At 38.2% G+C, this 15,468-nt stretch overlaps 1 protein-coding gene across 4 annotated transcripts in view; it reads right to left on the bottom strand.

Annotated features, from left to right (window-relative positions):
- Positions 1-1,346: 1,346 nt before the first annotated feature.
- Lyst (lysosomal trafficking regulator) overlaps positions 1,347-15,468 on the bottom strand; it is a 196,312-nt gene continuing 182,190 nt past the window's right edge. For all 4 annotated transcript variants that reach the window (XM_033761844.1, XM_033761845.1, XM_033761846.1 and 1 more), the window contains 6 exons: positions 14,599-14,697; positions 8,081-8,220; positions 7,573-7,670; positions 3,791-3,947; positions 3,232-3,303; positions 1,347-2,400 (listed from right to left, as the gene is read on the bottom strand). In XM_033761844.1, the coding sequence (XP_033617735.1) occupies positions 2,262-2,400; positions 3,232-3,303; positions 3,791-3,947; positions 7,573-7,670; positions 8,081-8,220; positions 14,599-14,697 (705 nt within the window). In that variant the 3' untranslated portion in view covers positions 1,347-2,261. The remainder of the gene's footprint in view (positions 2,401-3,231; positions 3,304-3,790; positions 3,948-7,572; positions 7,671-8,080; positions 8,221-14,598; positions 14,698-15,468) is intronic.

The following is a 15,468-nucleotide window of genomic DNA, read 5'->3' as shown; positions in this document are numbered from 1 at the left end:
ATTTCATTTAGAGATAGGAAAGGTTGATATTTAACGTTTTAGTACAGGGCTGGGGATTTAGCTGAGTGGTTCCATCACCTGCCTTACAAGCGTAAGGACCAGAGTTCAAACCCTGGTACCAAACAAACAAACAAACACAAAACCAACCTGTAATGTTTTAGTACAAAAACTCCAATTAAAAAATGAAAATTAGGGCCAGGGATTTAGCTCCACCACCTGCTTCACAAGCACAAGGTCCGGAGTTCAATCCCTGGTACCACAAAAAAAAGAAAAAAAATTATCTTCTTCATTTCCTAGTGATAGAAATTTATAAGGGAGTTGAATGAAGAACCTATGTGGGTTTTTAAAAAGCCATCAACTTGTGGTTATAATATTTACTGTCTAAAGGATGATCATTTAAACCTGTTTTTATGAAATTTATTTCCAAATTGAAGTAGCAGTGTATACAAAGGTAACAGGGCTTGCAATAATTTATAGGAATGTTTGTTACAACGTGCACATTATGAAGTGTTTCCAACATATACATATTAGGTTTCATGCTGAATAAATAATCCCCCCAAATTTTATTTTTTACATAAAAATAGAATATTGCACTGTTAACATGACCAGTTATTTTGCATATTTTCTCTTTCCATAAATGACAAAATTCAGCCCTTAAAAACAAACCAAGTAGCAACTCTATCCTAATAAGAGACTAAAGTTTTCAGTAAAAAAATGGAAACTAGACAATAGCTGCAATTTTGTTTTAAACAAAGCAAATCACTTCAACGTGAATAGGAATAATCTCATCTCTGCAATTAAATGGACCTCAGAATTAAACCATGTAAACCATGTAAACCAGTGTAAACCATGATCCAAATGTAGCCAGTAAGGTCCTTAGCACATGTGTGCAGCTGAAGGTTAGGGGCACAAGTGGCCACTCGCTTGCCTGGGTCCTTATCTTGAGAGCAGAGACTTTGCAATTGTATTTTATAGCTTCTAAGCAGAATGTTGTAGAAAGTGTGGAAGTTATAAAAGTAATTCTATAAACATTATATGAATTAAATTTCCATAACAAATACTCAAGTTATTCTTAGATAGGAATACATAGTTTTATCCTGTGGTAACGTATTTCTAAGCCTATTTTACAGTGTTTTCAAACCCACTAAAGCAGCACCCCAAGAAAAAATACAGCTGTCACAGCATGGCAGAGATGGACTATTCCAAGATGTTTAGAAATTCTGTCTTTATAGTGTGTAGGTTTGCTATGGAGTGCACTTAGATTTTTCTAGTGTTCCTAGAATTCTCAGGTGTAATAGGTTAGCAGGAACAGGTGAAATGATATCCTAGAATTATTCTGTCTTCTGTTTAAAATTCAGTAAACTGTCTCATTTTAAAATTGTTTTAAGTAAGAAAATTCCTTCTTGCATAGTGGAGGCTTTCTACTGCAATTGGTTAAGCATTCTATGCTTTGTAAGTGAAGCTATTATTGGTAGATATTGAAAGATTTATCAACTTGCTGAACTTGCTGATTCAACTAAGGATATTCAGTATCTAGTTTCATGGATTTTAAGTAAAATTTTTAATGAAAAACAAAATGTATCTGAAAGCAAGAGATACTTGCTTTCTTGTTTGTGGTTGTCAAAAAAATTCTGGTTCTCCTTTGAGCTAAGAAGGCAACTGGCAAAAACTGCCTAGTGCTTAGATTCATTCATAGTCTTAGTATTCAGATATTCCATAAAATGTTTGGTGCAGAGGCACCTACTGAATAGTTTGCTTTTCAAAGAAAGCAATTATTGAGTCCTGAAAGTTGTCACCTTTTTTTCTTTCCTTTATTAGGTTTGTGGTGGGGGGGTAGGGGTATCTCAAAGCAGAAAACTTTTAAAATATAATATTTATAATATTTTATATAAATAACCATCTAGCCAATTTAAATTCTGCTGGCTCTTTTGGAAAAAAAAAAAAACAGAAAAAGGGTGACAATTATCTTTTCTTCAGAATACCTTTGTGGGAAAAACATTAAGACTGACTTTAATTTACCAGGCAAGAGCTGCAGCTTGTTGGTTGGTACACACTGACACAATCTCCTGTATCATCGCTCAATTAGGACAGAACTTTCCTTTCAGGACCTGAGATGCCTTTGGAATTTTGTGCAGAAGAGCAGATACTATTATTTGGATGTTTGTTTTAGTCATCCATTTCTTCAGGCTCAGCCTCCTGCACTGGCAAAATTGACCCCTGAGGTGTGGGTCCTGTGCTCTGTAGAACACAGCCCCTCAGGGTCACCCAGCTCCATAACTGCTGAGGAAGGAATAGAACATGGGCTGCTTCACACGCTGCTGGTCCTTCCGACACCAGGCGATCACTGTCCCCTCACTGTTGGCTGTGTACAAATGGTGGCCATCACAGGAAAACGTAAGGCTGTAAAAACAAACCCCATGTGTAGTTATATTTCTTAAAATTATCTTGGCACACTGGTCATGATACAGAAGGTAAAATATTTTCCCTGGAGCAGAGAGACATAAATTAAATGATGGCTATCACTTATTGGTCTTGACTGTTTCTGAGACATCGCTCTGCTGACAAGTTGTGAGGCTCATTTTAACCAGGTGGCACAGGATAAAACCAGGACCCAAGAGCTCAGGACAATCTATTCCTTCTTTGCATAGTAGTTCTGTTTTTCTTGTTTATGCTTTATACCTAAACCACAAATGCTAAACTATAGGTAACTTTGAAAAATAACAGTATATATCCTTAAAATTGTAATTACTTTATAGACATATTTTATCTTCCTGAAAAAGGATAAAAAACAGATTAAAAATAATTTAGGCTCATTAAACTTTAGAGCTAGTACAATGAAAATAAATTTATTTTAATAAACTAGAATTTGAATCACTTTACTTCTAATGAGTTTTTAAGAGTCAAATTTGTTTACACAGCAAAGGGTAGCTGGCTCTTTATCCAGCTTGTCAAGGTAGTGAAAAAGCACAGGTTCTGTACTTTTTGAGGCCTCCTGGGTTAACTACTCAGCCTGCCTGTCCATTAGGCTCAGAGTTCCTGACTCAGACTTGCTCCACAACGCAGTAAGTGTGGTCCTTTTGCTCTGGGTTTTAGACAACCTGCTGTGAGAAATAGCTGGCTTTCCATGATGCCTTCAAGCACACAGTTCTTTAGGTCTATGTGCTTTAACCTGTCTCTAGCAAAAATACATTCACAAATTATATTATGAAGAATAAAGGGGGAAGATCTTACCTTACAATAGGCTTATTTGATTTGGGAAATGTAATTTCTCTCACCGGCTTTAAGTCCCAGGTGCTCCATAACCTAGAAGGAAAAAAATTCATCTAGTCAAGCAAACTAAAACTACCCTCACTGAAAAACCTACACATTTGTTTATGTGTTAAAAGTTACCTGGAAGGAAATAAGCAATTAACAGTGTTATTGCTATGAATTTTACAGGGGTGAATGTGGGAATAAGGAACTTTTAACTTCATATACTCCCATACTGATAATCTTTTATAGTTAATGTAGAATTTCTAAAGCTATCATTTTTTTCTTTTTAGGTACCAGGAATTGAACTCAGGACCTTGTACTTGCTAGGTAGGCGCAGCACGGCTGAGCTACATCCCTGGTTCCAAAAGCTATCTTTAGTATTTAAAGATAAAACAGGAATAACTGAAGAACCTGTATCCAAAGAGGATTTTAAATCTCTAGGTATTAAATATTAACATGGATACGTATTAAAAACTGATTTCTGAAAAGGTTGTGTCTCTATGATTAAAAGCCAAAAAAGAATCCAAACTCAGCTTACCTTACAATTCCATTTTCTAAGCCTCCAGCAATTACATTGATAGATACTCCCTCAGGCTGGTTGGAGAAAGCCACGGAGCAGATGATCTCCCTGCAGTGGACATGTCCAACGAGGTCTCCATTCACTGTCCAGAGTCTAAGGTCACTGCCTCCGCCCGCTAAAACACCAAATTGTCCAGAAGGTCACCAGGATATAGGGTCTGGAGCGCAGGCACATGGGTGCCCAAGGGCATCCCCGAGGGCCATGCTTGCTAGTGTAGTTGCGAAGTTCACAGGCAACCATGACCAAAGATTAAATTATTCTAGTGTAAGTCTCAGAGGCTTACATATTTATCTAGAGACAAGAATCCATAAGAATGTAAAAATATAATATATGATGCAGAGCAACAAGGCAAATTAATCATGAATGTTTATGTAATTATCACATTTCAGCCTTTGAAATATCAAATTTTACTTATGTTTGAAACAATTTATAAACACAAAACAATGCATAAAAAGAGATGAAAATATTCTGTGAAACTATCCAGAAATGAATTATGTGACTTTCAAAGAAACAAAAGTTACAGTAAAATTTACCGGAGTTAAAAACTCTTTTTGGGGGTGGGGTGGGGACTGATCTCAGGACTTTGTGCTTGTAAGCCATTGAGCTAAATCTCCAGCCAAAAACTAATTCTTTTCTTTTTGGGGGGGGGGGTTTGGTACTGGTATCAAACTCAGGACCTTGCACTTGTGAGGCAGGTGGCAGCACCACTGAGCTAAACCTCTAGCCCAAAAACTAGTTCTTGATTAGAAGAAAGCTTACTCTTTAGGACCTCTAGGTAGGATTTATCAACGTCTTATTAAACTTTTTCTTTTCAAAGATTACAGAGGGACCATTGTTCTTCTAGTTTTCTGGAGAATTGGAAGAAGCAATAATTGTGTGCCATGCATCAAAAGTGGGTTTCTTGGGCTTATGATGACTCATACAGCTTTCTTTGAGGAAATATTTTCCGATGAAAAAAAGAGGCTCTTAGCTGGCGATATAGCTTAGTGGTGCTGCCACCTGCCTTGCAAGCAGAAGGCTTGATTTGATCCTTGGTACCAAAAAAAAAAAAAAAAAAAAAGAAAGATTCTGAAGTATGAACACATTTGGATGACTTGTCTCACACCCTTAATTTTACCTTTTCATTAGGACTAACAAAAGTATTCATCAAACAATGAAAATAGTTCATATTTTATAGTAAAAACCTCACTAGCATTAGAAATATGTCTAAATTATTTAAATAGACATCAAAGACTTTCAAATATCACAGACCAAATATAAATATAAATGTGAGTCTGTGTTCCCTGACATGTGGAATTAATAGCCAAACAATTATCCTAGTCACTCACCACCCAGCATCTTGGGCTACCACAACACCAAATAGCTAGTCATTTGCCTAAGACTAAACATACCAAATTATAGACTATAACTCAACACCAGATTGCTTTCATATATAGTTTAATACATCAACTAAAAGTCAGAAACTTGAGCATTTCTGAAAAAAATCTCTACTCTTCCTATACACTATCATGGAAATTACACTGACTTGCCCTAGATCTCTGAGAATGGTGTTACCTTCACGATGTCACCATAACAGGACCAGGTTGTACATGTCTCACCCTCATTTAGAGGCATATGTTTTGATCCAGTGATGGAATGGTTACAAAAATATAAAAACATTATAAAATCTCTGTAATTTCATATCCTATCACTATAAAAACCACATCCCATAATAAGAACATAGGAATTATGATCAGGAGGAATGAAATTGACAGTGTAACTCTTGAGAAGATTTTATGTACATAAATGTACATACATATACATAAATACTTATTTATTTTTAATTTTGGCTCGAAGGAAACCTGTATAGTGTCCACTAAAAAGGTCATAATTTTTGGTAGGTTAAATCTGATTACTTTTTCCCCCTTCTTGGCCCATAAGAAAATAGGACTATAGTCTGGGTTACTAAACACATTTGACTTCTCTTTTAAAAAGTAATTTTAAAAATTATGTCCTTCATAATAAGTGCTCTTTGTGAATTATTTTATATATGTATCAAGAGACCTTAAAGTTTTTGAGAAGGCTTTTTTTGTTCAAATTGAAAAAAAAGTTCTGCCCATTACTTTGTTATACTATTTGTTATCCAGAGACACCCAAATATCCTACTAATAAGTTGGTAACTACAGCAAAAGTAATTTTATTACTAGTTCTCATATGCCTAACTGATGTAGTTTCACAGATGTAAATCACTACTGGCAGCAGGAAAGTAATTAACTCTAAAAAATTCAGCTCCCTCAGGATCAGTCCTAACTTTCAAACACTGCCGAAGTAAGAGAGTAGAAACTTTATACAAATTAGCATGGTGTTACTCCCCCACCATCCCTCTGGATGTGACACCGTAAAAGCTGACAATGTACAATCAACAAAGTCATCAATTTATACCAAAGTTGACTGTTTAAGATCTTTTCCCTTAGATACGGTCATTAGGAAATAAAAGTGGTTTCATGACATAAGTGATTTTATGACTGGAGATGAGTGGCAAAAATATTTTCATGTCTGAAATCTTTAATCATAATTGAAGACATTACTTTTCTTTTCTTTTCTTTTTTTTTTTTTTTTTTTTTTTTTTTTTTTTTTTTTTTTTTTTGGTACCGGGGATTGAACTCAGGTCCTTGAGCTTGCAAGGCAGGCCACCAAACCACTGAGCTAAATCCCCGGCCCGACATTACTTTTCTTGAATACAAGAATGAATGTATACTTTGTAAAAACAGTAACAGCAACAACAAAACTCTAAGAGATATCTGTAGCATAATAAAAAGCAAATATTTGGTCTTTGCCCATGTTCCTGACACAGCTTTGGAATTTACTGTCTTTTGTATACTAAGATGGGGTGCTGGTCACCAGGATTTCAGACCCACCCCCAAGGTGGTGCTCTGTCACCTGTCACTTCTGGATCTTGATTGTTCAGTCAATTCTCTAAATGACAAGGCCGGTTTGCATTCGGGCCGGAGAACATATCCTGGTGCCCGGGGCTGGTGCATCTCAACGCTAAACCCTGTCTCCATGTGGACAGGGCTCCTGTGCTCAGGATCCTTCCTAACTCGCCTGAGTGACTCTTCATCTGGCTGCTCTTTTCTATCCTTTATAATAAATGATGGTACTAAGTACAAGCTGACCATCTGAAAGAGTATGGAAACAAACTTTTTGACAGTTGTCACGATGATTCAAGTGGAAAACTCCACACTAGACTTCATGCTCATATGAGGTGTATCCAAAACATAATACATTCTGCGTTTAGACGCAGGCCCTATCCCCAAGATCCCTCATCACATGTATGCACATACTCCATGATGCAATAAAGATACAAAATCTGAAATGCTCTGCTCCCAAGTATTTTAGATAAGGGACATTCAACCTATCTGGTGTTTTTCTGTGTTTTGTGAGTCATTCTTGAAAATTAGGATAGAAAAACAAATATCCAGAAACTTCAGGTAACCAACAATAATGTGCTTATGTGTATTCAAACCCAATTTTACATATATCTGGAAAAGAGCTAAATTATGACAATATTAATTTCTGTTTAAGTTGTGCCTCAACTGAGGAACTCAGCTTTGGACCACGTTGTACTTTAATACACTGATGTACGAGGACTGAAGTGCTTAGCTCTGCAAAGACCTTAGAGAAGCCTGACCTCAGAGGTAACCACCGGCCAGTGTGCTGCTGGAGGAGCAGCCCTGTGCTTTGGTTTGGGGCGAGCTCACCTGAGTCACACACAGTAGCAATGTCACCTGATGTTTCACTGGCAGAGACGGCTGTGACAGGGCTTTTGTGTCCTGCCAGACTCTGTACATAGCATAGCCTGAAAAACAAAACACTTGAATTTGCATATGAGAATTATATTTTCTTACTGGTGCAATTCTTTTCCTTGGTATATCTACTTATTATTTATAGGGCATACATGTTTTCTTATTTGATCTTTCAATTTGAATAATTTTACAAAGGTAATCTTATTACTATTAGGCTTGCTTAAAACTGTAATGGGTTCATTTATTCATTCCGTTTATTTATTTATTTGGTTTCTTGAGACAGGGTCTCTATATGTGTTCCAGGCTGGCCTGGAACTCACTATGATCCTCCTGTCTCAGCCTCCCAAGTGCTGGGATTACAGGTGTGTGCCTCCAAGCCTAGCAGTAATGGTTTTATTTTAGCGTATATTTTGTACGATCTGAATAGCAATATTAAAAATAGCTGTGCGAGAGACTTCCATACCTGTTTAAGTCCCACACGATACAGGTTCCGTCTCTGCTTACGCTTATCATTATACTGTATGGTTTGCAGACAAATAAGCTGGTTATCTCTTCTGTGTGCCCATAGAGATGCATCTGAGTCTCCATTTCTATCTCTGATGGCTGAAATTTAGTTAAGTGAAGGATAAGATAGCAATCACCACACAAAATATGCTAGTACAGTATCTTGAAAATAAAAATATCAAGTGACTCAAACATTCTTATTTGACCATTTTCAGTCCTAGTCAGTTCAACTTTTTTACAGAATAAAAGAATTTTTAAAAATTTAAATTACTCAATTTCATCAACTAATATGCTTTTCATTTCTGTCTTTCTTGTTCCGTCTTTGTTCGAAGGCACATACACTTTTTATAGTCGGAATACTGCCATATAAATAATTTTCTTTCATACATTCTCTTATAAATATTTTCTAATTTTGAGACTGTCTTCAAAATGATTTTTAGTGGTATTATAATATTCTTTATAGTTAGTATACTGTAGTTGATTTGAGTGGCTTCAATTGATTTTTTAAATTGTTTCCACTTTTGTTTTGAGGTGGTGGGGTTTAAGACAGGATCTTGCCGTGTAGTCTAGGCTGGCCTGGAACTTACTCTAGAGCCCAGGCTGGCCTCACATTAGGGACCCTCCTACCTCAACAGACATGTGCCACCATACTCAGCACTCCAATTATTTTCAAATTATAATGCCATAAATTCTTTATATATAAATGTTTTGTTCTTTTTCTGAATTCTTTAGAATAAACTGCATAACTTTACTAATGGGTCACTGAATTTATAGTTCTTGATAGGGTACTTTTCAAAGGTGTTACACCAACTCCTGATGCTATGTATGGGTCACAGTTACAGAATGACTTTCTAAGCAAAGCCTGCAAACTGACACCAGAAGTCCAGATTGGCTCACAGATGCCAGCTGTCCACAAAGGGTTTGACTCCTGTTTTCTTCACGGGGCTATTTATTGTCATAAGCATTTTAGTATTTTCCCTTGGAAGAATATAGAAATATAAAAAGAGGAGTAAGTATAATAATAAATAAAATATAGCGACTACCCAGTTAAATCTTAACATTTTATATTTGTCAGTTTATTTTTAGAATAAAGCATTAAATGGGCAGAGGGATTCAGCTCAGTGGCAGTGACCCCATCTTGCAAACGCAAGGTCCTGAGTTCAATTCCCCATACCAGGAGAAAAAAAGCATTAGTCATATGCGTACTGTTCTACATACTATTTCCTCTCCCTTGTCAGAAGTTATTAGCCTAAATTTTATTTGTTTTCATGTAAGCTTGTATACAGCTATGTTAATATAACTATAAACACATTGTTTCTCAGGTTTATAAACCATATATATGAAATTTATATCTTCTTCATGTTGCCCATTTGGTTCACTACTATTTTTGAAGTATATTTGTTTTAATATACTAGGTGTAGCTTATCTATCTTAACTGCTATTTTATTCATATACACACACACACACACATGCATATGTATGTTTTACACTTAAAATCAAAAGACAGGGCAACATGAAGCTTGGAACAACCGGCTGAAGCTGTATAGTAGGTTGCCTGTTAAGCTAGGGCAGATGTTCTTCAAATGAACAGCAATGAGACCAGCAACCAGATTAGCTTTTTCTTTTTCTTTTGGTACCGGGGATTGAACTCAGGACAGATTAGCTTTTAGTAAGAGCAAGGGTCTGGGTCTGGGTCTCTGGGCCTCCTTTATTTAGAGGGCCCCATTTGGCTTGCTGACTGTGACCCTCTCCACTGGGCCAGGAGCCTGGAGGGCCTCAAGGGTGTGCCTGGAATCCTTTCAGGCCATGCTTTGGGGATCTGGGTTGAAAGAATTCCCTCCTCAAAGGGCTTGACTCCCACCCTTCTCTGCTTGAGCTCTGCAGCGCTTGGATTTGTGATCTGCCTGAATTCTAATCTTAGTACATTTTCCCAGTTTTAGATGGTAATCAAAGTTTCTTTAAATATTTCTTTTATAATAACCATTTTTATAACCAAGTGTCAACGTTTTCATGTATTCATTTCCTTAATTGTAATTTTGTTACTTGGTTTTATGTATTTGTCAGTTCATTAAAAAGTTATTTGTAGGAATTCCTGTATTTATGAAACAGAATCCAAGTACCTTCCCTGTGTCTGCCAGATGGTGTGAACCACACCATACCAGTCTGGGCCTCTCTAGGTATAGTCAGGTCCTGAGGATCCTGGACAACCAAGATGACAGTTCTGTGCAGGAGCTGGTCCTATCCCCCTCGTCCTCACGCTGCCAGTGAACCCCTTTAGGGACTGGTATCTGGAAGAAGGCCTCCTTGGGACTCCCCAGTTTGTACAGTCTCTACTGCTGGTTTCTCTTTCTCCCACAAGAGGCTGTCCAAGGACAGCGTCAACGTTCCAGAATTGACAATTATCCTTGATATTGAGCTCTTGGGCTTCAGTGATCCTCCTGCCTCAGCTTCTCAAGGACCTGGCACTACAGACATGGACCTGGCTATCCCCTCCTATTTATCTTTCTACCTTGGTAGTTTCTTTTATGTATTTATTTTTTTGGTACTGGGGGTCTAACTCTCAGGACCTTGTGCTTGAGAGGCAGGCAGTGGAACCACTGGGCTAAATCCCCAGCCCCTGCATTGGTAGTTTCTTACTAGCCTGTCAGATTTTTGATGCCTTTAAGATTAATACTTATAAATGTACACTACTAAAGGCTATATAAAACATATATTATTTTTATATATTATTAAAGTATAGATACATTTTACAAATACACATTTAGATGAATATATTTCATCCAGTCTTAGTTCTTTCAGGAAGTTATTATGAATACTTTTTTAAGAAATGGGGAATTTCCTCCCAGAATTTCTTTGTTGCACGAGAACTTAAGGGTCACAGACGGGTAACCTGGAACACTCCATTCACTCAGCCAATATACAGTGCTAAGTGCCTGCCACTGTGTGCACGCTGAACCAGGAACTGGGGATCCAGAAATCAGACAGGCTTTCCCCTCCTTCAGCTTCCTGGCAGTAATGAGTGAAAGCTGTGCGGAAGAGGATTTTCACAGGATCCATAAGACCCTCAGATAGGTCACCTCTTCAGACTAGAGGAAGGGGTAAGGGTGGGATCACTGGAGGAACCGAGTGTGACAACTGGCAAGACAGAGTGAAACAAAGGAAAGGTGCTGTCAGATAGCATCAGGGCTGAGAAAGCACTGGGCATAAAAGACGGACAAGGGAGAAAGTGGAATTGCCAAAAGGGCCAAGTGGAAGGACCCAGGAAAGAAAGGGTGGAAAGGCAGAGTAGTCATGGGCTGGGTTTATGCTGTGTGGTACTAGCAGCCTGAATTTTGTCCATGGGCACTGTGGGATACCACACTGAAACATTTTAACCAGGAGTTAGGGTCTCATCATTTTAGGAAGGCCTGAGAGCCTGCAGGAGACACACTGGTGGGGCAAGAGGCTGGAGGCCGGGACAGTGAGAAGAGAACCTCTGTGGTGAAGCGGGTGGCCTATGGAAGGGGTTGAACTGGGGCAGTGGACAGAGGTTGTCCGGTGAAGACAGGTTTGACCCATTTTTACTTATCTTGGGATTCCTGAATCTAAAATTTAAGTTTTAATCCTGGAAAATTCTCAGTCACTCTTTTCAAATTCTGCCTTTTTCCACTCTTTCTTCTTGTGACTATGAGCCACATCTGGACTGTCTCATTCTTTTCCCTCCATGCCTTCTCATCTCTTTGTATTTTTACACGTTCCAGTTTGTATAATGTTTTTCAGACAGATCTGCCTTCCATTTTATTAATTCTGTAAACTGCTATTTAACTGGCCATTACAATGAACCAGCCGTGACACCTTGGGAAAGATACAAGAATGGTAAAGTCTAAGTTCAGGAGTGTCACCTGAAAATGAGAACATCAATAAAACCTGTACCCAAGGGTTGTTAAGATTCAATGCTCCAGAATATGTAAACACCTCAGAATAATGCCTGATACAAAGTAAACATTTGATAAATATCAGCTATTATTTTTATTTCATTTCTATAAATTTTGTTTTTTCTCACATCTACTTTTTCTTCTGTGACTCATTTTTAAATGGAACAAGCACTTCTGATTCACTGAATACAAATATATGAGTTTTCTCAGCTTTGAAACTAATCTGCTTTCAGGAAAATATAAACTGAAAAATAGTAAGTAATATAATCCTATATAAGCTTACCATACTTCAAAACCAAAAGAAGTCTTGCTGTATTTAAATTACAGTAGCTATACCTTTGATCTGCTATATTCAAAGGTATTCTGTGTTCCTGTACTGAGAGCTTAATCTTTTTCTTTTAAAATCTGTAATGCACATCATATTGATGCATAATTAAAATGCAGAAAGGAAGAAAACTAAGAACAAGGTTGCTCAAAGTGTTTGGAAAATCAAGTGGAGATAAAAAGCAAAAGATGAATCCAGTTTTTAAAAAGGTACCTATGTCATGGTACAAAACGATTTGTGTGCATAGCAGACAAGGGCCCTAGTGGCAAGGTTTGGAACAGATCTGCAGGAGAAGGAAAACAAGAGGCAAACATGGAAGATTAGGGGCTCCACCAGCAACCAGGGATATCAGAGATGCACAGGGGTTAACATCCATTTTAGGCCACTGCGACAGAAAAGGAGACATCCCAGGAGCTATGACCCCTCTGTTTAGACTCCTAAGCATCCTGTTATCATGGTGTGTAATTAGCTTATCCCTGGCCTCAGTCAGTTTCTGCCCCATTTTTGCCATTCCTTTCCTGCATTCTTATAATCTAAACTACCAAGAAAACTACTTGCCATCCCCCAAGTTACCAGGCCTTAGATTCAGTGCTGTCGGGTAAACTAGTTCCTCTGCCTGGTATGGTGTTTCCTTCTTTCATTATGCAGTAAAATGATCCTGCCCATCAGGAAGGTTTTAGGATTCCTGACATCTGGCTGATCCCACTCAGGTGTGGCAGCCTGTCTGGCAGCCTGTCCGGCAGCTCCCTGTCTGCTGGCTCCTTGTCTTGCCTATCAGCATGCAGCTGGGATTGCTGTGTCCTGGTCTCCAGTTTCTTGCTCCAGAAATGTTTCTTGTACAGCTCTACAGGAGTCTCCCTCAAGTGCTAAATGGGTAATATTATTCCTGATTAAAACATTTTAATGGCTCTGGGTAAGAGATGGAAAAAATGTTACAGTCACATTTCTACCCCAGAGATCATAGCAAAGGACCTTAACGAGGGTTTAAAATGCAACAAACTCAGATAAAAAAAGTAAGAAAAACCTGGGAGTCACTCTATGCTAGGAACTCAGGTTTCACCCAGGAAAATACATTTTGTAATATAATTAAAATAATAATGATGGAAAAAAACAGGCCAGAGAAGATTCTAGAATAGAAAGATGATTACCACCCTAACTTGCCACTTCCCCTGAACTGTTCCACATGCAGCTGTGTTATGGTTTCTATCTAGGTGTGCTCCCAAAGCTTCATGCACTTAGAGATGGAGCTTTGGGAGGTGACTGGATCCTGGATGTGATTAAATTAGTCTCCTGATTGGTTTAGCATAGTTCTGGGTGTGGATAATGGACTTACCGAGGAGGGATGACTGAGTGTGGGAGGCACCAACAAATAGGCTTGTAGCCTGGACAGAATGAAAAGGGGAAGAAGGAAGGACTGCTGCTCTCTGCCTGCCATGCTGGGGCTGTTTCTCCTCCTCTGTGATGCCCCTCTGCCATGCTGACCTGCCTTGGAGCTGACTATGGACTGAAACCTCTCTCTACAAATTGTTAGCTAAAATAAACATTTCTTCCTTTAACTTGTGGGTATTGGGTGTTTTGTACCAGCAATGAGAAAGTAAGATAATTTGGTTCAAGAAAGGGGTTAGTAAATTAAAAGAAGCATTGCATAATATGTCTTCTTTTCTTTTTTCTGGTACCAGGGATCAAACTCAGGTCCTTGCGCTTGCTAAATCCCCAGCCCTGTCTTCTTTTCTTTAGTAGGCTGTTTCATATTTAACTCTCAAATTGCGGAAGTTCAGTGAATGGATTAAAAGAATTCTTCTGGTGAGTGACAGTAATTAAGACAAGCTACTTAGATTTTTGCTGTTATTTAGTTTACTGAGACAGTACGGGAATGTAGAACGTTAGGATTTCTAAGTTTTCAAATTTGATAGAATCTTGTGGTACACTCTTCTTATGCATTTAGGTGGACACTCAGACCACAGGCAAGCATTTAGATGTCATGAGAGAGCCTAAATACAAAATGAATGTCATCTGTCTCTGAAACCAAAACATAAGACCTTTATATTTACAAAATTTTCACAATCCCAATAAGGAATCAGACATGTGACTTTCACATTTTAAGATCAAAATGGGGAAAAGATCAAATTACAAATGTTTTAAGTTAGTGTTACACAAAGCAAATGATACTTCGTGAAGGTTTTCTTCCCTCGCTGACATGAAAAGTACCAAACCAAGTACATGAGAGCCAGGACCTACCGTACTGCTGGTGAATCTGTTCATGTAGGCTGTGATAACACCACACTTGCTCCCAGTAAAGAGCTGGCAACTGTCAGGTACCCAAGCACAACTAGTCACCTTTGAAAAGACAAACCCAAGATTTTCATGTTTTAAAATAATGAGAAACACTTCTGCTTTTCTGATTTCAGGTAAACATTTCACTTGATTTTTACATTTTTATACACACATGCTCATTTATCCTTGGGAAATTTAATGGAACCATCAAGGATTGATTAGATTCAAGCTTGAGTGTGAATGTGTCTTTCACACATTTAACTGCTTTTTACTTTCACAAACTTTGCTCTTCTTAGGTTTCTGGTGGAACCAGCTATATCTAAATAGAGGTATTGCTCCTAATAGTTTTCAGGTTGTGACACAAGAAAAAATAAACATAAAAGAGAAAAGCTGGCATTACTCCCCGATGCCAAACCCTTCAGTCCTTACTACAGAGGCACCATCTGCACTCAGCTCAATTCCCACACGGCCCAGCATGTCTTCCTGGGTACCAGGAGATACCCATTGTGTGCCACATTCACAGCAGCTCCCCCAGGGCTCTGCTCGTCTTGTATCTCCTCTACCCCACCTCCGCACACTTTTCTGAGAAGGTGAAGGTTATCAGTGTGGGCCTCTTCCCTGGCCATCCTCTGTGCCTCAAACTGTCTTACAACTCCTGATTCAGAAAAGGGAGGGCCTCTGTTCTCAAGCAAATCCTGTCCCATCTGCACGGTTCCTCACAACCACTGTTCTTTCTTTAAAACAATCTCTTCCTGGACCTGTAAATGTGTTCAAGTCTCTGTGATATTGGAAAATGACATTCTTTGATCCTGTTTTTTTTTTTTTTTTTTTTTT

The sequence above is a fragment of the Fukomys damarensis genome, unplaced genomic scaffold, assembly GCF_012274545.1.
Source record: "Fukomys damarensis isolate Sample0158 unplaced genomic scaffold, DMR_v1.0_HiC HiC_scaffold_10, whole genome shotgun sequence".
In the NCBI taxonomy this organism is placed as follows: Eukaryota; Metazoa; Chordata; class Mammalia; order Rodentia; family Bathyergidae; genus Fukomys; species Fukomys damarensis.
The sequence above is the reverse complement of the archived record's forward strand: the minus strand, read 5'-3'. Positions and strand labels throughout refer to the sequence as shown.